The sequence below is a fragment of the Stylophora pistillata genome, chromosome 11 (assembly GCF_964205215.1).
Source record: "Stylophora pistillata chromosome 11, jaStyPist1.2, whole genome shotgun sequence".
Classification (NCBI taxonomy): domain Eukaryota; kingdom Metazoa; phylum Cnidaria; class Anthozoa; order Scleractinia; family Pocilloporidae; genus Stylophora; species Stylophora pistillata.
Genome location: NC_142529.1, coordinates 14,925,947 through 14,952,892, shown reverse-complemented (window position 1 = coordinate 14,952,892; position 26,946 = coordinate 14,925,947). Strand labels below are relative to the sequence as shown.

At 36.7% G+C, this 26,946-nt stretch overlaps 1 protein-coding gene across 9 annotated transcripts; it reads left to right on the top strand.

Annotated features, from left to right (window-relative positions):
• The first annotated feature begins 1,269 nt into the window (after positions 1-1,269).
• Positions 1,270-26,861, top strand: LOC111346246 (fibroblast growth factor receptor 1-A-like). 9 transcript variants are annotated; one of them, XM_088739645.1, is made up of 26 exons: positions 1,926-2,096; positions 3,099-3,269; positions 9,292-9,465; positions 10,163-10,435; positions 10,906-11,229; positions 11,409-11,672; positions 11,854-12,138; positions 12,850-13,098; positions 14,104-14,349; positions 14,872-15,156; positions 15,773-16,054; positions 17,444-17,689; positions 18,422-18,706; positions 19,458-19,508; positions 20,226-20,333; positions 20,426-20,530; positions 20,962-20,977; positions 21,642-21,832; positions 22,223-22,339; positions 22,469-22,653; positions 23,430-23,549; positions 23,860-23,936; positions 24,036-24,076; positions 24,553-24,649; positions 25,006-25,102; positions 25,573-26,861. In XM_088739645.1, the coding sequence occupies exons 1-26, from the start codon at positions 2,063-2,065 to the stop codon at positions 25,723-25,725; spliced, it is 4,476 nt and encodes a 1,491-aa protein (XP_088595771.1). In that variant the 5' UTR covers positions 1,926-2,062; the 3' UTR covers positions 25,726-26,861. The 9 variants fall into 9 exon arrangements, 8 of the variants coding, with proteins under 8 accessions (XP_088595775.1, XP_088595771.1, XP_088595769.1 ...); XM_088739643.1 differs by having other exon boundaries at positions 19,458-19,628; XM_088739641.1 differs by having other exon boundaries at positions 19,458-19,739.
• Positions 26,862-26,946: the final 85 nt, after the last annotated feature.

Below are 26,946 nucleotides of genomic sequence, written 5' to 3'. Positions count from 1 at the left end.
CATATTTAATCAGTTGATCTTGTCAACCACTGATATAATGATAGTTTATGGTGAGTGGTCATCCTTGGGAACCAAAACAAGACAGTGGAAAAATTTCAGCTTTATAAAAAAGGAAACAAGAAACTAGAAATTACCAAAATTCTTGTAACAATGAAAAAAGTGTGTTAACCCAAGTAGAAGTAATCATTTGCATGGCATTTCCTGAATAATTTATGTGATTCAATTTTTTTTTTGAAGTTTTCCTGCTTTTAATATAGTGAAAATACGTGGTTCCAGAAAATATCCATACCCCCCCTACGGAAGACTTTTTGATTTGCATCCCCATCCACCCCCAAGGATCTTCCGTTCCAGGGGGTCTCTGATGACTCCCCCCTTCCCCCCCAGGAATTTCCAGAATTTTAATCGGGATCTTCTTACCACCTTCGAAAATTCAAAGTAGTTTTTGTACGTATAAAAAGAGAAAGTGAACACTAAGTTGGTTACGTAAATGCGGTAGAATTTTACTACAACGCTGAAAACATTAAGGTTAACTTTGATAAAAATATAACGCTTTGTTAAGCTTATACTTTTAGCTTCTTCGCCATTATTTTGGCAAATCATATCCGTGTTGTTTTTATGTAAGATTATAAGCTTAAACATCTGGGTTGCAAAATTTAAACTGATTTAAAACGTCGACTGTTCCACGTACGTTTTCGTGCTAACTCCGATGAGAACGTTTCACTCGCTTAAACAACTTTGTAAACGATAGTAAATAAAACAGAAACTTACAAGGTTCCTTTGTCTACACATTTTGTCACTTTCTTCAGGTTGATTCTTATTTAAAGACCGAAAACTTCACAAGCACACACATGTTAACCAGGTTTCGTAAACATCGTCACGATTTGCTCTAGTAGCTAGGTAGCCGGGCATTTTGAAGGTCGAGCAAGAAATGGGAACCAAAGTACTCCAACAACCGTGAACAATGATAATGGGACTTTAAGCAGTCAGGACGGCAACGCCACGGAAGACGTCGATTAGAAAATGAGTTTCTACTTTTAGTTAGAATTTCGAAAATGGCTGCATGTGTTTACCGTCTCATAGGGCGCCAGACCTCAAACTTAACATAACGCATAAAAGTAGCGTGGAGTTCCAAATGTAAATTAATATAATTTGCCGCCGCGGTTTCGCTTCGCAAACGACGCAAATTTTGGTGATTTCACGTTGTTGTTTTGCAAAGAACGGCTAAGAAATGTACAAAGTTTTAATACCCACGTGCTGGGCTATTGTTCTGCCAATTAGATTTATTGTTTTTCCATGTTCTCGTTGCCGTAGCCGTCGGGGTATGCTTAAAGTCTATTTGACTCCGTTCCTAGCCGCTTTGGGAGGTTGTAGCGCTAGCTAACTCAAAGAAAAACAGGAACATTAAAGCTTTTAATGTTAACCTTATCTCAATGGCCAGGAGAACTGACTTTTGTTTCAAGCAACGTACGTGAGTATGTTTTTGCACTTCAGATCCATCGTATGTTGCATTCAATGTTTAGTACGTGGTTCATCACCCTTTGGAAAAGGAGTTCCCACGAAACCCCCTACCCCTCGGAAATTACTGCCCTTGAACCCCCTTCCCCCACAGAATTTCCAATGATTTTCCGTGAGGGGGTATGGATATTTTCTGGAGCCACACAATGTCATAAACATGTGGGGTGAAGCAGGTTTCTGTTTAACATGTGAGACAAGTATGCTGCAACACTTCTTTCTGGTGTTATTATAATAACAACTTCTTCTTTTTATGGTATAAAAATTGTGCTTTGCTTGTAGCCAAGTGCAGTCTTTGACTGTTTATTTTTTCCAACTTATTCCTTACGTTTGTTTAATTTGGTTCCAAAGTTAAAAGGACAGGTAGTATAGTCATGTTAAACTGTTAATCATGTTAATTAATTTGATGATAGTTGATGGTGGTTGGTCCTCATGGGGGTCATGGGGGAGGTGCAGTGTAACTTGTGGTGGTGGATCGCAGAGACGAGATCGCAGCTGTACCAATCCACCGCGAGTGTGGCCTGGAAAGTATTGCCGAGGAGATAGTCACATGAACCAACTTTGCAACACAAATCGTTGTCCAGGTAAGAAGAGTGAGTAATCAGTGTTATGCCAGCCATCTGTTATCTTTATGAGCACTAACTCTTGAGGTTAAGGTGCTCCATCCCCTTTTTAGCCAATTTACATGATTTTCCAGATATTAATGTGCAGGATTTGTAAGGTTTTTTACTATATGCTGGTATTTTGATTTGGTATTAAGCTAATGTTTCTTTCTCACCTTATTCTCTAACAGTAATTGGCAGTACATATATAATTATAATTTTTATGTCATTTGCATGTTGGCAGGTAGTTTTGCATTTCAATTGCAGAACTGCCTAGAGCATATTTAATCAGTTGATCTTGTCAACCACTAATATAATGATAGTTTATGGTGACTGGTCATCCTTGGGAACATGGGAGAGCTGCAATGTAACTTGTAGGGGTGAATTACAAAGAGGAGAGCTTTGTTGTACCAGTCCCTCCCTACAGTGGGGTGGAAGGGATTAACAAAGACCAACTCTCATGCTGCAACATGTATAACTGTTTAAGGGAGAGTCAGTACTCAGTGTTTTATACCTCCCATCCACCAAAACAAGACAATGAAAAAATTTAAGCTTTATAAAAAAGGAAACAAGAAACTAAAAATTACCAAAGTTATTGTAACAATGATAAAAGTGTGTTAATCCAAGCAGAAGTAATCATTTGTGTGGCATTTCCTAAATAATTTGTGATTCAATTTTTTTTTAGCTTTTCCTGCTTTTAATATAATGAAAATGTCATAAACATATGGAGTGAAGCAGGTTTTTTATTTAACATGTGAGACAAATTAAATATGCTGCAACACTTCTTTCTGGTGGTATTATAATAACAACCTCCTGTTATTTTTATGGTATAAAAATTGTGCTTTGCTTGTAGCCAAGTGCAGTCTTTGACTGTTTATTTTTTCCAACTTAATCCTTACATTTGTTTGATTTGGTTCCAAAGTTAAAAGGACAAACAGTATAGTCATGTTAAACTGTTAATCATGTTAATTAATTTGATGATAGTTGATGGTGGTTGGTCCTCATGGGGGTCATGGGGGAGGTGCAGTGTAACTTGCGGTGGTGGATCGCAGAGACGATATCGCAGCTGTACCAATCCACCGCGAGTGTGGCCTGGAAAGTATTGCCGAGGAGATAGTCACATGAACCAACTTTGCAACACAAATCATTGTCCAGGTAAGAAGAGTGAGTAATCAGTGTTATGCCAGCCATCTGTTATCTTTATGAGCACTAACTTTTGAGGTTAAGGTGCTCCATCCCCTTTTTAGCCAATTTACATGATTTTCTAGATATTAAGAGCATTAATCTGTGCAAAAATCAAACATTGTATGGCAAAGTTAAGAAACTAAAATTAGTTGTTCTTTTGCATACAAGTAGCCTTTAGAAAGTAGACAATTGTTGTGCAGTTTATTTTCTTAAAAAAGTTATTTGCTTCTGAAAAAACGGAAATGTTTCGTTTTTAGTCCTGGGATCAATTTGGCTACACTGAACAGGTTTAAAATAGGTCATGATTCACTCAACTCGTGTATCAGAAAAACTGCACTAGAGAAAGCTATCACAGTTCCAAGTTATTGTACAACTTTTCATTGTCTAAACACCGTGATTTCATAAGGATTAGATTGATTCCAGCATTCAAGTCAAAAGCTTATAGCTCTCCTGTGTTGCATAAAACAGTAGGCGAAAAACAATGATAATTTTTAGCATGTGCCTTTGCTAAGAATTTTGTAAGATTACAAATGATAATACTAGAGTTGATGATCTTTCAGAATAAATTATGTGTAGTTTAGTTTGGGGAAATGAATTTGGAATTTTTTACAATTTTTTGAAATTCATGAAGAAAGACAAAAAAATCCAGCCATCCTGTTGTGTACTTGTGACCATCAAGGCATTGATATAATAAGAATTAACACGACTCCGATGCATATAGCAATTGAAAGTAAATATAATAACCATAACTCAAATATGATATTCTTAGCTGTATATATATATATAAGTCCGGAGTTTCAGTCTGTTTTGCCGTTTTCTTCATTCTGGGGTCTCTGTAAGTTTGACATCTGCATCGCCACTTTATGATGCAGCTCAATAAAAATGGCTGCTCCTGAAAACGTCTAAACTTTGCAATTTGTATTCCTTGTGTGCTTGATACGACATGTTGGTGTTCTTTGCGACAAAATTCATTAAAACACTGATTGAGCCGACTATATAGACTGTATCAAACAACAACAAACATATGAAACATATGTGTGAACTGCGGTTATGAAACGTATATGAGCACGATCCTTCGCAGTAAAGCACTATTTGAGCAATAGTGAAAATCAGACCCGAAAAAAATTTCAGGCCTGTACGGGATTCGAACCACTGACCTCTGCGATACTAGTGCAGCGCTCTTACCAATTGAGCTAACAAGCCAACTGAGAGCAGGCCATCAAATTAATTCGACATAAACCCGTAGATGATAAATCAAACAACAACAAACATATGAAACATATGTGTGAACTGCGGTTATGAGACGTATATGAGCACGATCCTTCGCAGTAAAGCACTATTTGAGCAATAGTGAAAATCAGACCTGAAAAAAATTTCAGGCCTGTACGGGATTCGAACCACTGACCTCTGCGATACTAGTGCAGCGCTCTTACCAATTGAGCTAACAAGCCAACTGAGAGCAGGCCATCAAATTAATTCGACATAAACCCGTAGATGATAAATCAAACAACAACAAACATATGAAACATATGTGTGAACTGCAGTTATGAGACGTATATGAGCACGATCCTTCGCAGTAAAGCACTATTTGAGCAATAGTGAAAATCAGACCTGAAAAAAATCTCAGGCCTGTACGGGATTCGAACCACTGACCTCTGCGATACTAGTGCAGTGCTCTTACCAATTGAGCTAACAAGCCAACTGAGAGCAGGCCATCAAATTAATTCGACATAAACCCGTAGATGATAAATCAAACAACAACAAACATATGAAACATATGTGTGAACTGCAGTTATGAGACGTATATGAGCACGATCCTTCGCAGTAAAGCACTATTTGAGTAATAGTGAAAATCAGACCTGAAAAAAATTTCAGGCCTGTACGGGATTCGAACCACTGACCTCTGCGATACTAGTGCAGCGCTCTTACCAATTGAGCTAACAAGCCAACTGAGAGCAGGCCATCAAATTAATTCGACATAAACCCGTAGATGATAAATCAAACAACAACAAACATATGAAACATATGTGTGAACTGCGGTTATGAGACGTATATGAGCACGATCCTTCGCAGTAAAGCACTATTTGAGCAATAGTGAAAATCAGACCTGAAAAAAAAATTTCAGGCCTGTACGGTGGTTCGAATCAGTGGTTCGAATCCCGTACAGGCCTGAAATTTTTTTCAGGTCTGATTTTCACTATTGCTCAAATAGTGCTTTACTGCGAAGGATCGTGCTCATATACGTCTCATAACCGCAGTTCACACATATGTTTCATATGTTTGTTGTTGTTTGATTTATCATCTACGGGTTTATGTCAAATTAATTTGATGGCCTGCTCTCAGTTGGCTTGTTAGCTCAATTGGTAAGAGCGCTGCACTAGTATCGCAGAGGTCAGTGGTTCGAATCCCGTACAGGCCTGAAATTTTTTTCAGGTCTGATTTTCACTATTGCTCAAATAGTGCTTTACTGCGAAGGATCGTGCTCATATACATATATAGACTGTATGTAAATTTGATTCGCTTGAATTTATAATTAAATTAGCATAGAGGCCAAACGAGCTGGAGTGACAGCTGAATTTGTTCATGGAGTGGGGAGGGGGGGAGAGGAAGTATGTGGTCTTTCTCTATAATGCATTACTTTGGGGTAGCAGATTTCTCTTTAGATTGCTGATAAACTATTTTACCAAGAATTTATCTTTCTTGTTACTTACTTTTGCAGAATCGAACACCTCAATTTTATGTAACCAAATTAACCTCATTAGTGCATGTTTTTTTTCCCACGTGAACTAAATAAAAATTCTAAATTTAAGAAAGACAATACTTTGTGTGTATAGTCAGCAGTTCACAAATTTATCATATTATAATGTTGCGCTACGCAAATTACATAAGGTAAAACCATCGAGATCTCTTTCCTGTTTTGAACTGATTTGATTGAAAACTTTGGAACAACGATTGTCAAAAGCAAAAGAAAAGAGACACAATATGGCTAAAAGACCCAATCTTGGCCATTGAGAATACCTTATCCATACCAATTACTGTCACAAATTCTTGCTCAGCCTGATATGCAAATTTTGTGGTGCTTTGTGAGCAAGACGTAATTTACATATAGTCTCAAAATGGTCCACGGTAAACCGCATGGGAACACATGCTTGAACTGGTTGGCTTTATTGTCAGCCCTTTTATGGTTTGCTTCAGAATTTTCAGAAAATTTGTATTAACAGTAGAAAGAGTACAAATGTGAAAAGTGAGCTACGAAGAATTCATTGAAAACTAAGCGGGTTTTGATTGTGGCTGCAGCGGCGGGCTCGGTTCTCTGTTCATGATAAACCTCACAAATGAAATTAACCAAACGGTAAAATGAAGCACTTTGAAAATTCGAGAATATCATATCCCAGCTGGGGTCAGTATATTTGCATTGTTCTTTACGCTTTTTGAGTTGCCATGATTTCTAAAACAAAAACGATTTTGTTTTTGTTAATGGTCATGCATACATAACATGGCGTGATTTTAGGTATTTCGTTGACGATTTTCAACAAATTCTTAAAAATCCCACATTCCTTTCCACAAAGTAAAATTTACATATTTTGAAAGATTGTTAACTCAGGTATTGTCATTCTTAATCTTACGAAATTCTGATCAAAGGCACATGCTCAAAATTATTGTCACTCTTCACCTACCGTTTTACGTAGCATGGGAGAGCCATAACTTCTTTACTGCTCTTGAATACACAGATAAATCTAATGTTTAGTGTGGTGTATTTGTAGAGACTGGGCAGTATTCGTTCCAGTCTCCGACGTTTGTTGTTCTGGTTGTGAAGCGATGCCATGTGCTCGTAAATCGAAATAGAATTAAAGCTTTTCCTTCATTGAATACGTCTCATTTAGGAAATCATGTTGTTTAGACCATGGCAAGTTATAAAACAAATTGGAACTATGATGGCTTTTTCTAGCAAAGCAGTTTTGACAAGTAAGTCAAGTGAATCATGACTAATTTCCACCCTATTTGCACACGCTTGGGATCGCCAAATTGTGCCTTAGTTGAAAATGGCTTCCATCATTTTTCTCAGGAATTAACAGATATTTCAAGGAAAAAACTGCATGGCATTCATAAGCGGAAAGAGTGCCATTTAACCCCAAACATTAATTATGCATTCCACTTCTTTGTCTTTCATGACAAAACTTTAAAAACATAGTTTACTAGTCTGAATGCATAATTAATGTATGGGGTTATCTGGTACTCTTGCCTTCATATACTTACTAAAGGCTATCTATATGCAAAAGGCGAGTGAATTTGATTTTTTTCAGCTTTGCCGAAGATTTGCGAGTTTGTTTGATTCTTGCACGGATCTGCTCTTAATGTGCATTAGTTGCAATGTTTTTTACTATAATTTATGTTGATATTTTGATTTGGTAAAGTTTCTCACCTTATTCTTATTTGATACAGTAAAAAGGTTGAATGAATCAGCAGTATATATATATATATATATATATATATATAATTATAATTATATGTATCTGTTACAAATTAATGACAGGAAGATCATTTCACCATTACTCTGAGTTTCATGCAGCTTGCGCTGCGATCGTCAGACGGTTTCTGTTCTCTGAAGAGATCGATAGGCTTTTAATCACAAAAGAGGCTTATTGGAGTGCTCAGTTGTTCTGTTTGGCACCCCATGGTTTGAATAAAAGAAAGGAATTTCATTCAAGAAATAGAATTTGCTATAAATAATTAATTTTCCATCTTATATTAGGTGCTACTAATTGATCGTTCAAAGGCCCTTTTCTTGGATTTTGTCGGCCCTTTTGAGGTGTGGATTGGGCTCAGAGGCCCTGCCAAGGGATCTTATTGTGATTAGTATCATTTAAGGGCCCCTCCAGGGATTTTGCTGCTAATTTGCCCTTTCAGGCTCCAAAGGCCTTGTTTTGGGATTTTGTTACGGTTTACAGTTGTAGTTAAAAGTGGGCCTCCCCCTTTTTTTAATTACCGCATTGCTTCTTTGCAATTGGTTACGCCACTCATTTTAACATATTTAGTATTCTTATTTCTTGGTTTTTAGGGTTTGTTTCTTGTATTTTGTTCATTGCTTTCTTTGTAATTAGGTTTTTTGTTATCTTTTTATTAGCACCAGTTCATCAGTCGTTATCTGTAATTACGTAATCATTAGCACTTTGATCTTCTTGAATGCTCTCTTTTTTTATTTCAAAAGTAGTAAATATCTGAAGAAAGTCTTGGACCTAAACGTTTTTTATTAAAATTTTTTATATTTTTGACGTCAGAAGTTGTCCATCCTCGCAATTTTTTAAACTTTCTATATATATATATATATATATATATGTCATTTGCATGTTGGTGGGCAGGCAGTTGTTCATTTTAAATGCCAAACTGCCTAGATTTCCTCGTGCCTCATTGAATGCGTCTATCCAAGTTCCTTTCTCACCTTACTCTTATTTAATACATGAATGAATTAGCAGTATGCATAGTATTTGCTAATTGGCAAGCAGTTCTCCATTGTAGAGCATATTTAGTCAGTTGATCATGTTAACCTCTGATACCATGATAGTTAATGGATTTTTGGAGATAAAGTAATAATTAATCGTTTAGCTTGTGGAATTTTGGCAATTTTCTTTGAATTATGTGATTTTTCATGAATTGTGTGATTGGATACGATTTGAGGTCGATTGTTCCAAATTGCAACATTGCGTTCTATCAGGGGCCCTGAAATGAGAAACTAAAAATTACCAACAATCTTGTAACAATTAAAAAAAGTGTATTAACCCTGAGGCAGAGGTAATAATTTACGTGACATTTCTTCAGTGATATATGTGTTTTAAGTTTTTTTTAAATTTTTTCCTGCTCTTTATTAGAATGAAAATGTTGACTAGGCAAAGTAATAAATCATAATTTCGGAAAACAAAGTAATCACAGTGTCTTCTCCCGGAGGCAAAGTTTGGAGTTGTTTCTCATCTGCTTGTTATTGAAACATTGTCAGTCAATGGCGGTTGGAATGAGTGGAGTGCTTGGAGTATCTGCTCTAAAACAGTCAGTGGTATACAGATAAGGTTTAGAGAATGTTCTAATCCAGAACCAGCATATGGCAGGGAAAACTGTGATGGGAGCAGAGCAGTTGTTAGACAATGTAACAACATGTCCAGCTGTCGTGAAGGTAACTCATACAGATAGTGAAATCAGTGTGTGTGAATTGTAATTATATGGTGCAGTATTTATGGAAATACAGACATCAGAGTGTAATCTTTGTTGAACCCCATATTTAATGGATAATTTCTTTAAAAGCCTTTGCCTTTTAAGTTACTTCATAGTAGATTCACCTTTTCCAAAATTATCATTAACATTACATTGAAACTTGAATATTTAAATTCTAGTCATTATTAATGTTATCATTATCATTCTCACACCTATTATTATCATCAGGATCGTCATCTTTATTGTTTTGTCTTAGCATCCAATCCCATACATTATGTCTTGCAAATGTTTGTACTATTTTAATTTGGTGTCATCATTTATATGCATTTACCACTAAATTTTCTTGAAAATTACTTCTTAAATATTCCATTTCTTGTTGAAATATAAAATGTCTGATGCTAGCAGTATAAATTAATATTCAGTTTAAATATTCAGTTTCTTGTTGAAATACATAATGTCTGATGCTAGCACTATAAATTAATATGTTTTTGCCTTGGGCTAGTGATTGTTTCTAGACATCTACACCTAGAATTGGAATTCATTTGAACCTGAGTGCCTATCTAAGGGAATCATTCGCATAACGATTAAAACATGTAGAATGTATTAAGAAGGCTATTTAAAACAGACTTGCAATTTTGTGTTTTATTTTCTTCCATCAGAATTTCCACTGCGCTTTACAACGGAGGGGAACCCATCAGTTGGTACAATGGAAATCTACTCAAACAGCAGCTGGCAAAAGCTTTGCGTCAGTAACTGGAATAAAGCTGAAGAAGATTTGATGTGCATGGCAATGGGATACTCTAACAGCAGTTACTATGGAAGATGGTATGAAGACAGTGACAATGAATCAGAGATATCTATTAACTACAACTGCACCACCATTCTGACAAAATGTGGAGAACACTTCTCAAACAAATTGCAATTGTGCAAAGGTAATGATCAATTATGCATTTTGGACTCTGCAGTCAGATCTGCTTTAGTCTTCTACATCCCATTCTAGTTGCATGGTACCTATAGACTTGATCACTATTTGAGGTGATAGACCTCACTAAAACATTCTTTCTTGCTTTGATCAGTAATAATGTGGTAGCCTTTTTCACAAAGATTGCTCTTACTATTAAAAATATCACAAAGAAAGAAAATTTGACTGTTTTGTAAGATTAATTTAAATTGTAACTGAAGACATAAATAAAGGCCCAAAGAGGATACCCAGACAACTGCCTATCAAAGAATCCCTACAACCATATTGGATATCTTAACCTGTTTGGTCACACCTTGACTTTTTAAATTTGTCTATAACCATGCCATCTCCCTCTTTTACCCATATTTTCAATCTTTTTCTTACTTGACTACATAATTAACATACCTTCACTAATTTCTCAATATTTTGTGACTTTATAAGTTCCTGTTCGCTTGAATGGTGCAAATGTAGAGTATGGTGGAAGAGTGGAAGTATTTTACAAAGGAAAATGGGGGAAAATATGTGCCAATGGATGGGATTTCAATGATGTCAAAGTTATTTGTCGTCAACTTGGCTTTGAAGAGGCTCTTGCTGAATTCATCGGCTCAGACGTAGAGGGTGAGAACATTACTACTGTAATGTTTGATGTTTCTTGCACTGGAAACGAGGTAGAACTTGCATCTTGCACCCGCTCTGATGGAAAGTTGCATGTGCCAAGTCAATGTCAAGGAGATGGCAAAGGTTCTCAAGCACTGTGTCAACCAAGTAAGTAAGGTATTTATAATGCCCAGATGAAAATTCCTGAACATGACCAGTTACTTGTTTACAGTGTTTACAACAAGGATTAAGATACTAATAGTTTTGCAATCTCTAGCTAGCTTAAGCACCAAAAAGTTGAAACAGAATGAACTTATCATTGTTGTATTTGAAAAAATGTCTTTCAGAGAACAAACAAGTAATGGGGAGAAAGGAACTTTTCTTTGATATTGGTAGCCATGAAAATCTTCACTGCTCAATACTTAACAAAACCAGTTTTGCAATGTGGATTATTAATGGTAAAAAGATGCAAAATGTAACTTCTCCTTCTGAGAGGGTCAAGACCAAAAAAGATGGTGAGCTGGTCATAGAAAATGTGCAGTTGTCTGATGGAGGAACATATGAATGCCACAGATTGGAATATGTTCAGTATTACACAGTTTATATTAATGGTAGGTAAATGCTTTTAAACATAATTATTGAGAAGGCCTTAATTTTGGAGTATGTTAAAATAACAGTAAATGTGACCAGCATTCAGCATAATTATAGACACACAGTACAGACTAGGTGACAATTTCCTTCAATGCAGCCACAATTTTGGTAAGTGGTTGTCCTCATTGTTTATTCCAACAGCAAGATTCACTGAAAACACTCAAGATGAGCAGAACCTTATTGCAGACACATTTGGAATTATAAACTGTAACGCTGAGGGAAAACCACGTCCACAGATAACTTGGAGCAAACAAGGAAGAAATTTATTGCTTAATGGGGGAAGATTTTCTCAAATTCCCAGTGGCAGTCTACACATTGATCCTGTTCAACCTGAAGACAACGGAACATACATTTGTACCATGAAACAGAATAAAGGACCAAATAGGGTCACACGCACACCTAAGAACATACATGTGTCTGTTATAGGTGAGTGAAGCGTTGGCAAAATCTAAAACTATAGTTGGTTAATTATATCATTACACCCTTCTACCTGTCTTAAAAATTGAGAATTTAGTCCCTAAAGTAGTGCAGTTACAACATGTAAATGCTGCTGATAAAATGGGTTCTTCATTTAGTTTATTGAGGTTTAAAACAATCTTTGGCATTGTTCTTTTTTGTGTGTGTGTGTAAGGTCTTTAATTTTTGCCAATATCCAATCCTGTAAGGTCAATAATCTGTTCTTGTTGTCCTTCAGCAGCAATGTTGAAATATATACAAATTAATCGAATAATTAGCCTTATACTGCTGTAGAAAGTAAAATGTTTAAAAATCCGAGCTTTCGCCAGTCAATGGCATGATCAGGGAATATTTTTTTAAAAAGTAAAAGTTTTTAAAAATCCGAGCTTTCCCCGATTAACAGCATCATCAGGAATATTTTCTTATCCCTGATGATGCCATATATATATATTGTATATAATTATTCCTGCAAGGTCATTTTATGTAATCCATGCATTTATTGTTTTTAGCTGTCTGAAAAATTAACTTCATCTGGTTATTCAAATTAGTCATGTCAAAATGCATTGTCCATTTTGTAGATTGAAAGTAGAAACCCAAAAGATAACTGGCTTCTAGGAGACTTATGTTATGTGTGTATGACCATGCCAATTTGTTTGAACTTTTTTACTTGTTTATTCAAAGTTCGACCAGAGGTGAATGTTTCAGGAGCAAGCAATCTCATCAGAGAAGGAGACAATGTGACTTTGACTTGTAAAATCATTCAAGGTCAGCCTCAGCCACAGATAACCTGGCTCAAGAATAACACATTGAAAGGAAACACCAGGTCTCTCTCCCTCGATAATATAAAAAAGGAAGACGCAGGACTGTACAGCTGTGAAGCAAAAAATAGTGGAGGCAGTTCCACTGGAAATATTTATATTACAGTTAAAGGTAAGTTTTTAGGTTTAAAACTGCAGTTCCATCATTTAATTGTATAGACTGTGGCCTGTTGGATTCTGGAGTAATATCTCTGCATGAGTTCAAGGGGTGGCAAGTATCATTGTGTTGTTTTGGGTGAGGCAACAGTACCTATACATTCATACATACTGCTCTCCATTCGGTTAACATGTCCACATTTGTCAACCTAAATTAACTTTTAAATTTCAAACTCCAAATCTACATAGTACATACAGTGTGTTTGTGGTACTGGTTAACCGTGAAATATATATAATTCTGCAATATCCTTGAGGTGACAGTCTTCACTTAAGCATGGTCCCTGTCTCTCCACCTAGAAGTGTTCTTGAATTGTCAAGAAAACGGTTAAGAAAGCTTAACCATTTGAGAAGGGGTAATAATTAACATGAGGAGCTTGATTTGTGAGCTGGGAAACTCTCTTGGCTTAATTCCCATTATTCTCAAGTTAAGTTCAATATTGCCATGACAATATTTGCATTGTAACTCCCTGAGAAGATATCATATCTTATTTAGATCAAAGAGTCTGTCATGGGTAACAATACTTGCAATGTAACTCCCTGTGAAGATTATCCCGTAAAAAATTACTATTGTGGAAATAAAACTTTTAAATCTCAAATTCCGAATGGAAATGATAAGTGTGTACTGCTGATTATAGCTGTGCAAAATCATTTGTGTAACGACTCTGAGGACAAATTGTTAGGGGTTAGTAATTAATTTCAGGAGCTTGATACATGAGCGAGGAATATCTACTGGTTTGCCATTTCACAGGTTCCAAAAAAAAAATTTTCTACCAATTTGATAAACTGAGAAGTTAGGTCCTTGTTTCCAAGATGTAGTTTCCTATAGCTGAGTCATATTACCCAGCTGCCATTTGGGTAGTTGTGGGCTAGAGCAATGGGTCATAACCTAATCAAAAAGTCTGTGAAGATTGTTAGGTAATTTTTGTCATAACTTAATTTTATTTTTAACTTCGTTCTGTAGTTCCACCACGTTTAAGTCCTGACCTCAAGAATCATTCAGTTCCACTGAACTCCACATTTACATCAACTTGTTATGTAAGGGGTGATCCTCCAGTTTCTGTCAATTGGACCAAGGATGGAGAAGCTCTTGGTAACAGCAACACATTAGTCATTAAGTGGGTGACTTTTGATGATGAAGGTATCTATAAATGTGCTGCTGAAAATGTGGCTGGAAAAAATTACACCACCTTCTGGATTGATGTAACTGGTAAGTCAAATTCCAATTAACCTCAGCATTTTGAATGTTTATCAACCTTTCTGGAACTGCATTTGGCTTGACAGGAAGAAACTGGTTAACTATCAAATGTGAAGAAACTTAAATACCTGCTTGCTTTATTTTTGTGTTGAATATTTGTAAATAGAATTTCCACAAGCCCAATTTATTCATTTGTCTTTGATTTGATTACCTCACCAATATTGATATCTAGAAAAGGAATGGAAAGTCACCTTAATTATGTTGATAACAAGTAATATTCTCATGTAAATCATATCTTTTGGGGGTAGGGAAACTTACACAGTAGAAATGTGATATATCTTCTATCCATTCTCATGCACAGTATGAATTCAAGGTAATGTCTCTTATCCCATAAAAATTAATACATGTAATGAGTGGATTCTAAAATCTGATCTCACATTTAACTACTGCAAAATGACCAGGACTGGTTGTCCAATTGTATCTTCAGTTGATAACCTTGGTTGAAGATTATTGGTCTTCTTTTTTTATTTGTAGTTTCTCCTCAGATTATATTGTCTCCAGTAAAACAATCTGTTATCGATGGAGACCCTGTCAACTTTACTTGCCATGCCTCAGGTGTTCCAACACCAAAAGTGACCTGGACATTTGCTGGTGGTAAACTTCCATTTGGTATTAGTCAAACCAATTTTGAGGGAGACTCATTTGTGGAATCATTCCTGGAAATGCCAAAAACAGCAAAGGAAATGGAAGGACTATATAAGTGCACGGCAGAAAACAAAGCAGATAAAATAAGTTCTTCAGTAACACTTCAAGTTTTTGGTAGGTTCTTTAATGAAAATGATAATGATTGTTTAATCATGAATTTAAGAATGATTATGATGTTAACAATTATGGATCCACTGTAACAATAATCTATGACACCTTCCTCTCTTAAGTTTATCTCTTGTGTTGATGCATGAAATATTATACTCAGAAATGGAGACTTAAGTCTAAAAGTGGAACAGAAAATAACTGAGAACCTGTTAAGGCTGGTTTTTGTAATAATTGTTTTGCATTTGATTCTCAGTCATACTTTTGGAAATCATCTAAGACAAGAAAGCCAGTGCAAGCAGCTACATATTTGGGTTTAAGGCATCCTGTGCAATTATGGATTCGGGGAATGGTTATTCTTTGCACATGTGCCATTCACCAACTGTTTGGGGTGACCTCTTTATGACTTTTTTTTTTTTGGAGCTCTGATCATTTTGATCAGGAGGCCCTATATACAGTTTAAACAAATATTTTTTCGAAGCCAAGTTTCACAACTTATAATTTCCATTCAGAGGGTTGCTTTTGGATTATTTTGTGTCCATGATAAATATGTTACTAATTAAGATATTGTGAGTGAAGTTGTTTTTTTTTTAGACTTAACAGAAACTTGTCTCTTTTAACACAGAAAAACCCACCTCTCAAATAAGGCCAAATCCACATCCAATACTCACTCCAGGTGAAGAGCTCACATTGAATTGCATTGTTAATAAGGCAACAGTAAATATCACTTGGAAAAAAGATGGAGACCCAATAAAAGCAAGGGCAGTAATTGATACGACATTGAATGAGACAACAAGTTCTCTGCGTATTTCAATGGTTGTGGAGGAGGACAGTGGTGAATATTCCTGTGAAGCTCGCAACAAACCAGGCATTTTGGCCCACTCCACTGTGACGATAATTGTCAAACGTAAGCTAACATTATTGTGCTGTCCATCATTTGCCTTTAATGTCATTCGTTTTTCATGATACATGCTCTTTTTTAGTAGTCTTTTCAAACATGCTCCAACAAAGCTGAATTTTCTTATAGGCAAAAGAAGACCACTTTCTGATGCTCTTTCAGACCAAACTGACGTTTGATCTGTCCGATATACTCAAATACAAATGGCTCTACCAAAACATTTCTCCGTAACTGCCTGAAACCAGTTGCAACTAGTAACACTCGTGATGAGAAGGAACCAGTGACTGGTTTTGCTGTTATTCCTTACATCTGGGGTGTTACAGAGCCCATCAAGAGAATTTTGAATAACCACAAAGTTAAAGTTGTTTAAAACCTTTTTCAGACTTTGGGGCATATTTTTGCCAAACCTAAGTGTTGTATTCTGTCCGTAACTACGTCCCTTTAATCACATATAAGATAACTAACAACAAACGAATTCAATCGACATCCCTCGCTCCTCGCTCCGTGTCATTACCTCTTCAGGTCATGTGAGCGACACAACACTAAGGATCCTGTTACAAAAGAGAAACAAACTGGTAAAAAATTTGAAGATGAGAACATCATTTTAATTTGAAATACGGCCTCCCAGTTAGCTCAATGGATAGAGTGCTGGACTGCTGTGTGGGAGGTCGAGGGTTCGAGCCCCGGCCGAACGAACACTCAAGGTCTTAAAATAATTGAGAAGAATATGCTACCTTACTAAAACATCAAGAAATGGTTAGATATTCTAGTCTTCTTCTTGGATAGGGAGAAATAAATGGAGGTCCCGTCTCCTGCAGGGTTGGGGTAGGAGACATTAATTTCCCACGCACGAGATTACTGTGTGATGGATGTCCTCCCCTGGGGTGAGATGGGTGGGTTTCACAGGGCCCCATTTAAACTAGCTATCTGCTAAACTGGGCCACCCTGTATAAATACTCGTAAATACAAATACAAATACAAATTTCGGATGTTTCCTGCTCTGGCAATGAGTTAAAACTTGTATCTCCTGTTCACATAAATGGAAAGTCAAATGTCCCACAAGGCTATGCTCTAAGACAAATTGAAGAGAGCCCAGTGCTCAGAAACTGTGAAATCCAGGGTGCCTAGCATATGCTTTTTATGAAAAAACTAAAATTCCTGAGTCACCCAAGAGCAAAAGTAAGGCACCAGGGGCCACCAGGTGCTGCTAGACCATAGCCCTGTCCCAGGTAAATGGCGTGGAGATGACAAAAGTTTTTTTTAATCTTGAGTCAACTAAGTAACATATTCATAGCACCTGCAGAACGAAATTCTTAAAGTTGCTGACTTGTTATTTGTTTGCAGTGTTTACATCCAAGCTCGAGATACCAATGTACCTGTTAAAATTTTACTTTCTAGTTCCACCACAGTTAAATTCTGGACTCAAGAATCGTTCAGTTACATTGAACTCCACATTTACAACACCTTGTTTTGTAAAGGGCAGTCCCCCAGTATCTGTTAACTGGACCAGAAATGGAGAAGTTCTTGGCAACAACAACACGTTAATTATTAACCACTTGACTTTTGATGATGAAGGTTTCTATGAATGTGTTGCTGAAAATCTGGCTGGAAAAGCTAACTTGTACTTCTGGATTGATGTTACTGGTAAATCAAAATAACTTTATTAATATTTACAAACTGCACTCGGTAAGCTTATGATGTAGAGCCCTGAACTGCCATGCGTCACGTCGAGGGTTCAATCTTAGACCGTACCACCACTGAGGATCTTTAAATAACCTAGGAGAATGTGCTGAATGTGCTATGATGTTAGTGAATAGTTAGACATTCTAGTATTCACGGATAAGGCCAATAGACTGTAGGCCCTGTCTCCCTCATCTTCTCTGTACTGGTTAGGAAGGGGATGCTAAAGAACTCAAGAACTTCTCACAAAGAGTGCACAGTAGGGAACGTAGCCCCCGGTGCTGTGGTCTGACCAGTCAGTACCTGTAATTTTTTAACATGCTTTTGTTTAAGCTAGATATTTAAATAGGATTTCTACAAACGAAGTTTATTCATTTGTTTTTAAATTTGACTTTTATTTGCACACTTCATGATATTTCAAGTATTATGTACATAATATACTAAATTACTCTTTTCATGTTAATACTATCGTTCAGGGTTGAGGGAAGCTTACTCATTCGAAATATTCATAATATCCTCCTGACCTTAATTCCCATTCACTGTGTGGTGGTGATTCTTTTAATAATTTCTGTAAATATGTGTAGTTAGGGGACTCCAAATTTACTCTTACATCTAATTACTGCCAAATTAGTTGTGGTTATTTGGTTGTGTCTTAAGAACCTTGGTTGAAGATCATGGTCTTCTTTTTATTTTCAGTGTCTCCTCGGATTTTATTGTCTCCGGTAAACCAATCTGTTATTGTTGGAGACCCTGTCAGCTTTACTTGCCGTGCCTCAGGTGTTCCAACACCAAAAGTAATGTGGACATTTAATAGCGGTAAACTCCAATCGGGTATTAATCAAAGCAATTTTGAGCGAGACTTATTTGTGGAATCATTCCTAGAAATGCTGCAAACAACAAAAGAAATGGAAGGAACATACGAGTGCACAGCAGAAAACAAAGCTAATACAACAAGTTCTTTTGCAACACTTCAAGTTTTTGGTAGGTCGAATGATAATAATGATAATAATGATAATGATGATAGTGATACTAGTGACAGTGATGATGATGATGAGTTTAATAATGGTAACAGTAGCTATTGAAACTTAATAGCCATTAGGGTAATGATGGTGATGGATCCCCTTTAACAATAATAGTATACAATTCTTTCTTCTTTGATGTTATCTTCCCTGCTAATAGGTAAAACATGAGGTGTAAATGTTGGCTGGTCTGAAGGTTGACCAAAAATAACTGACAGTGTGTTAACACTGATTCTTATAATAATTGTTTTGAGATAGAGTCTTGATACCCCTGGAAATTCTCCAAGAAAATTGAGTCAAAGAGTTGAAATACTAACTTGGGTGGAAGGTATCTGGGAAAAATACTGTGATGAGTTGTGGGAAGCTTAGTTGTTACGCAGACGCTATTAAACAATTGTTTGAGATAACTTTTTTATATGATCACTTTGACCGTTTGTCATGGTCACTGTGATAATTTTAATCCAATAGACTTTTATCAGTACAACGATTTGTAACATTGAATGGCACATTACATGTCATGAGACTATTTATAGCAACAAAGGGCTGGGTCTGGGGTTACTTAGAAGCATCCTGGAAATTCTGTTTAGGGGGTCACTTTTGGATTGCTTCGTGTCCATGATAATTGCCTTACTAAGGTACTGAGAGTAACGTATTTTTTTTTCCATAAAAAATCAAGATTCGTATACATGCACATTATCTCTTTTTCTACACAGAAAAACCAACTGTGGAATTGAGTCCAAAACCATATCCAACCCTCACTTCAGGTGATGAGCTTAGGTTAACTTGCATTGTCAACAAAGCAACAGTAAATATCACTTGGAAAAAAGATGGAGAGGAAATAAAGAAGAGAGAGGACATCTTTACGCAATTTGAAGAGAAAAAAGGTTACCTGCATATTGCAAAGGTTGTGGAGGAGGACAGTGGTGTATATTCCTGTGAAGCTCGTAATAGACTAGGAAATGTGGCCAGCTCTAATGTAACAATAAATGTCAACTGTAAGCTGGCATTATTGTAGTGTCCTAAAAACAATTTATTATTTAACATCAAAGAATATTTCAACTTAAATGTAACCTGAAAGTTTTGCTTTGCTTTAATCATGCTGTTGGCTGCTTTTTTTTTCCATTGTTGTGGTTGTTATTGTTTTTTATGGTAAGTATGAGTTTCGAATGAAGATTTGGGTCCTTAGCCTCTTACATGCAGTAGAACCTAATTTTAGATACCGGTATAATCGTTTGCAGTATCATCATGATTATCTGTTTCCTACTGGGTAATGGGAATTGTTCTTCATCCAGTTTGCAAAAAAGCAGGTTATTTGTCACTATTATGGGGGGTAACCCTGCAATGGACTAGCAGGAGGGAGTAGAAATACTCCTGAGAGCTTCATGCTATGGGAACCAGAGTTAAGCGCCGGCTTGATAGGCCACTTTGCTTGTTAACAGACTTCACTTTATGGTTATTTTGTTATTTTTTCTACACCATAGTTTTGATTAACCTTTCTTGGAATGTCTGCCATGAAATAGTAAATGAGCCAGTACTGATAAAAATGAGCCAGAGAAACTCTAGCAAAAGACAGAATCCAGGGAGGATGGGTAATACTGAGTAAAAACCTTTCCATTATCATGATCACATGTGCTAGCTTTGTCATTTGGCTAATGACCTTGTGTTTACCTTATACCAACAGCTGCGAGGAGTCCATCCCTGGTGTGGTATTATATTGTTGGATCAATGGCTGCTGTCATTGTTATTTTGCTCGTATGCTGGTATTTTTGGAAGCGCCGAAGGACAGGTGAGACTCATTCTTCATATCTTGCTCTTAGTAACTTTTCCAGAGAACAGTTGTGTCAGAAACAAAAATTGGACTAGTTTCTGCTTACTTTTATTTCACTCCATATTCTAATTGTTCTCTCTAATTTTGCTATTAGGTAGGTATTAATATCATCTCGGTTTGCAGAAGAAAAAAAACATTTTGGTTACTATTGGCATGTTTTTATTGTTTCTGATTTGTAATCTACCATAAACCGTTGAACTTCATGGCACAAAGAATTCTGAGTAAACCACTGATTTCATTAATAATGAATTATTATTGTTATTGTTATTAACTGCTTTGTAGAAACTCCCTTCACAACCTAAGTGCGTAACATTTTTATTGAAATACTCAAGTTAAGGAGAAATTTTTCCTTCTTTATTTCTTTCTTGATTTATCATCTGAAACTACAGCCACTGCTATGGCTCTGTAAGTTAATTGGTTTACCTTTTACCTCTACTCGGTAAATTGGAATGTATTTGACTAAAAAACACATTGAAGTTGGGGTCTTATGTCATGTCAACCATTCCATTATGGATGTTAAGAGCCACTGGCCATAAATATCGAGAATCAGTCGATGTTTGAAAAATTTCGTAATTAATTTAATTAATCTTAAAAGATCCTTTTGTTGAACCCTGTTGAAAAATTTTATCAAAACTTCTATTGCGCTTTTCTTTCTCCGAAAAATCGAGAAGTTCAAAATACGACTAGATGGCCGTTTCCCTCCATCCTTGTTTCTCTGAAAATAAAAGTCTCTCAGCAGGTTATCACGTTTAAGTCTGAAAAGTGACCCGTTGAAGTAAAATGCTTCGCGTCTTTTTCGTAGAGGTAAAATATAGGTCAAATTCATTCATAATTTTTCATTCCATTTTCCATTTTCATTTCATTTTCCATTCCAATTTTTCATTTCATTCATTCATAATTTTTCATTGCGCGAGGGTGAAGAAAAGGTTTTGCCAACTTCAGAATGATTTTTATTCCATAGACTAAAGAAATGGTCAATTAATTTAGAAACTCAAAACTTTTCCTTAGTTGTTTTTTCTTGATCACATATACTTTGATTTTAATAGAAACTGATTTTCATAATATTTAGTCCTAATCAAGGGGAGGCAGTTGAGATGGAACTGTTGAATGTAGAAGTGGATGAATGGGAGATTGAAGTGAAGCGTGTTCTGCTTCAAGAGGTCATTGGGCGAGGGGCATTTGGAGCAGTGTGGAGAGCTCTTCTTAGTTCTCCAAATGGGAGGCCTGGAAATCGCACAGTTGCTGCTAAATGCTTCACACGTAAGATCAAGTTAACTATCTCTCCTCAAATCACGTAGATAAATACTTTACAGCCAAGGGTGGCCTGTTTCGCACTTCCAATGGTTGCTTATCACGGGTCAACTAAGGCACCCTGAGAGATTCATGCAAAGTCATTTTTAATAATAACGAAAATAAAAGTTTCAGAAGAAATGAAGCATTTTAAGATAGCAAGCTTGTGCTTCAATAGTAAGAAAGGATTTGATCGCTAATCAGTTCCATTTTCGCAGGTGTGAGCGCCACAAACTGAGCTTCAAAGACCTCCTAAAATGTGAGGTCTAAATCCTTACTCAAAGTTTTCTATTGTTAACCGCGAGAAAATTCGTCAATAAGTTTTTTCCCTCGTTATAAAGCATATCGTTTTTATTGTAGCCACTGCAGGGGAGGAAGGAAGAAAATGTCTGATGAGAGAGATCGAGCTGGGAAAAATTCTTGGTGAAAGCAATCAGCCCAACATAGTGAAGTTCATTGGCTGCGTTACCAGACAAGGTATATATTCAGTTTAAGGCATAATTCTTGGTATATGCAGTTACATTTTGACTGAGTATGAGATTGTTACTTTTGTTTGTTTTAATTGTTTTTGTTGGATTTGTTTTTCCTTTTGTGCGTTATTTTAAGTTCATCCAATCCTTATCATGGAATACTTGCCTTGTGGTGACCTGCTTGGTTACATGAGAAAGTGCCGAGGAATTAAGGATCGGTATTATCTTGGAGAAGGAAGAGCTCAAGATTTGGACAACTACGACCTTGTGCTATTTGCCAAACAAATCGCCGCTGGTATGGTATTCCTTGGATCAAGGGGAGTAAGTAAAAAAAATGCTACTACATTCAATTTTGCCTCAGATAAATAGTAAGAATTTTTATACCTTTTGATTGTCTTGAATATCGATAAATCTAAATTAAACGACATTTTTGAAAGCAGGTTTGACATTATGAATGTTTCTGAAGGCCAAGGATTCTTTTAATATTGTTAATGGGTCATCTGATGTCACAGTGATTTTGGTATTTCTTTGGTCTGTAACGAAAACCCTAGGAACAATAGTTCTTACCGCCCGTTGATATGGATAAGTATCAAGAGGACTTACTTGCATGAACTTTCTGTTGAACCCTCTAGAATATTCTGTTAGGTTTTGTGGTTATGATGTAATACTACCGAAATATTTGTATTGTAAGCTTTTGGAATGTTCCGGAATACTTTTTAAATGTATATAAGGACTCAGTCGTGTAGTAGGAGTTGTTGCTGTTGTCGGAAAAGACCGCCTGTCTGAACGCTATACTAAGATAGAGAGAGCTGCTGTGGAAGACTTTTCATCTCATGGAATTTAGCAGGAAACTCTGAAATTGAGGTAGTGGCGAGATAAGATATACACTGTAGTTTGTAGAGGGCTTAAGTAAGTTACTGAGGATAATTACTGTCAGTATTGTTTATTTGAGTCGCTCCTATTACACGTTATGTAATAAAGTAGTTGAGTTTGTATGATTGTAACTTTTTCTGTCGGTTGAATTTTATTGTAAAACCATGCAAACATCTACATAATCTTTCCCCTGGTTTACATTTTGGATCTTTTTCTTTTGGTAGATAATTCATCGTGACCTGGCAGCTCGAAACGTCCTCCTTGATAACAACTATGTGTGCAAAGTGACCGACTTTGGCATGGCATATCAAAACTTCAAATATGGTCATGGAAATGCCAAAAAGGTAGAAGATCTTTTTTGTCTTACCTTTTTTGCAGTGCCACTCGCAAAAAAATTCCTAAGGTTAGCACTAACTCTGTTTAAAATTCGCCTTCACTGCAAAGATGGTCCCACGTTTTGCTATGCCACAGCAACTGAGTTGGTTGACTTTACTGTTTTAAATTTATGACAACTGCTAAATTTTGACACTCGAAAGTCCTAGAAGGAGTGTACCGCCCACCTGAAGTGCCAAACAATTCGTAGTGTTTACGATTGTTTGCATGCAAAATGTCCTTTCTAATAAACCGGTATGATAGCACTGACTGTCGTTGCAGGGCCGTCTGCCAATTAAATGGACTGCACCAGAAATTTTGTTGGGAAATCTTGCTGGACTTTCCACCTTGAGCGACGTGTATGTATGACGTATAGTCTTACACTGAGAAGCTCATCTCTTGGGCTTTTTATCTTTCACAACTCTCACTTGGCAATATTGTTTTGAAATATTTTTCAGGTGGTCTTACGGAATCGTTCTGTATGAGATAGTTACCCTTGGTAAGTCAAACTATGTTCAATAACAAAATAACAAATATTTATACCTCCGGGCCGTCAATTGTAGGTATCGTATGTGGAACTCGAAAGTCATTGTCAATGCCTGTCAGACTGCATTGGTCGACGCTAGTTTGATGAGTTGTAACAAATAGATTTGTCTTACCAAAATTGACTTCACTGATGACTCATGCTTAGATTGTCGAAGTTTCAATCTCTGTTGTTTCGGGACTTTCCTCGCTTTTACCATCACACAAGACGGGTATCATTTTTTGTGCGACTTTAAAATGACAAACAACTCCCGTTTCTTACCAATTACGTAATAGAAAATTGGTCATCAATTTCAATAAGTATCAGGTTAGGAAACACTCTTTTTCGAATGCTCTGATCAAGCACTAGAAGTGAATCTCTCTGATTTAAATCTCAATATTTTTAACAAAATATTCTGGAGTATCACAGGCACATTTTTTATTCATTTACAGGAGGAATTCCTTATGACGGATGGTCAGAAGGCAAAGTAGTTGCACAGGTCACACGTGGCTACAACCTTCCAAAGCCCGATCATGTCGATGATAAACTGTGAGTCTTGCTTCATCAAGTTATAAAACACTGTGGTTCATTTTAAATCCCCCAATTGCCCCCCCCCCCCCCCCCTCCTCCTTCGTGGAAAAACATTGTCTTGACTCTAATCTGATTTCTCCTCTCGTTATTGAACTCTGTTAAATGAAAAAAGTTAACAATGGCCATTAGTTGGTTTTGTTAAGGGTTTTCTTTTCGCTTTCAAAGTTTTTGAAAATATCAATATCCCGTTGTTCTAGCCAGACATTTCTTAACATTTAACCATTATATGGCAAAGGCTTCAAGATTCTGGGTTGATGGTTATCACTTAATTATTAAAACACAATCCTGTATTTACCTTCATTCCTTAATTCCAGTTATGCTATAATGAAAAGATGCTGGAATTTTAACCCCGACTTTCGTCCTCCCTTTGAAAACCTTCGCAAAAGAATGGATACCTACCTTCGTGAAGAGGTTTGTAGCATGATTTGAACACGTCCTTAACTTAGGGTTCAGTGATTATTTAACCCTTCCTGGACCACCGATTTTAACTGATGAACTGAAGTGATTTGGGATTGTATTGTTTCATCTGACTTCTATTGGGGCTGCTTGCGGGAATTCTGGTGGTTTAAGCTTTCATTTCGAAGGCTCCTGCTAGTGTAACGTTTCTTCCTATTTGTCTTAGTCTATCAATGTTATTTGATTTTTGACACAAAAACACTCTTAAACATAAAGCACGCAAAGATTTCTCGTGCCAACGAACCCATCAATCTCCATCCCTCCCGCCATTCCCTCTACTTACCTTCTCTGCCCAACCTTCTGTGTCTTTAAAGCGAGGGTCCTTTCTGTACTTTGAGGTGGTCATTTTCATTTTCTACTTGACTTGACGTTAGAGAACATTGTGACGCTCATGAATAACCCTATTTTATTGTTTACCCCTTTAGACATGTCTGCACCTGCTCGACATGGGATCTTATGACACGACCAAATACTCCAGGGTTGAAGATCTCGGAGATGAAGATGCCGAGCCAAAAGCTCGACCTTCAATGAACGCTGCGGCAAAGAGATTGGGAAAATGGGCCAGCGATCGTCGTTAGACACTGTCATTTTGAATACTCACACTGTCTCGGCCATTGTCAGTGGCGCCGTCTCTTTCATTGTCACTGTCACTACCTCTGTTTATCTAACTGGCAATAGCACCGTAAATCTCCCTTTCAATCCCATTGTCTATTTCCCCTCTTTTTCGCCTCCAGTGACACCGTCACTCTCTTTGTAACTCTGACTGTTCTTGTCACTTTAAATGACACTAGATACAAAACCCCCAGACAATATTGAATTCTTTCAGTTTCGATGTGACATCCTGATGATGATATACATCCAATGAACCATCGACAACATTGTCCACAGAATCAAGAACCCTATTTTCCATCTCTCCAAACAAGATGGCAGGGACCTTTTCACAGCCATGTCCAAGATATTTCCAATATGTACCTCACTTTTGTAAACCAAATATCTCGCTGAGCATAAGGCTACTCGGTGGGTTCTATTATCTCTGGCATTTAAGCTATATTTTTCGTGGACAGATTGAAAATACTTCTCTCGTCAGTCCGTAGAGTAATAACAATAATATTTATATACCGCGCACATCAAAAGCTTCTCGTGGCTTCTTTGCAATACTATAAAGAGAAGAAGAGATACATCGGTCACAGCCATCCCCAAACAGCTAACGAAGAAATGGCAAACGACTTCCACTGACTAATCATAGTTAGCTCCCTCTATTAACTATGGACTAATGAATGACTTGCACCCCTAAACTGAAATTTGAGTTCAAGAAACCCATAATATCACTAGACTTTCTCTCCCTAATACTCACAAATTCTTATATTAAATCCCCCGAGCATATATGTTGTCCGCTTAGTAACAATTTCCCTGCCTCAGACCATAATTAATAGAGGGAGCAGTCTCCTTTACTAATTATGCTTAGACGTTCAATTTTTGTCCAGTGAATGCCATGTAGGATTCGACGCAAGCATGATACGAATTCGCCCAATATAATAACAACAATAGCTAGATGTGTAACTCAATTGTGGATGACTTTACTGTTGATGTGCACGATAGCTGACAAAACACATAAGAGAATCGTTGGATGGAGAATACAAAGAGCATAGTGTCAATTTACAAGTCTAAAACATTAAGTTAAACAGCATGATACAATGACTAATTTTGACAGTGATCACCGTTGCCACCCTTCCTACCTAATGTTGCAAATAGGGGAGTGCTCTCTTGTTATTTTTCAAATTTCTTGAGGGATAAACACT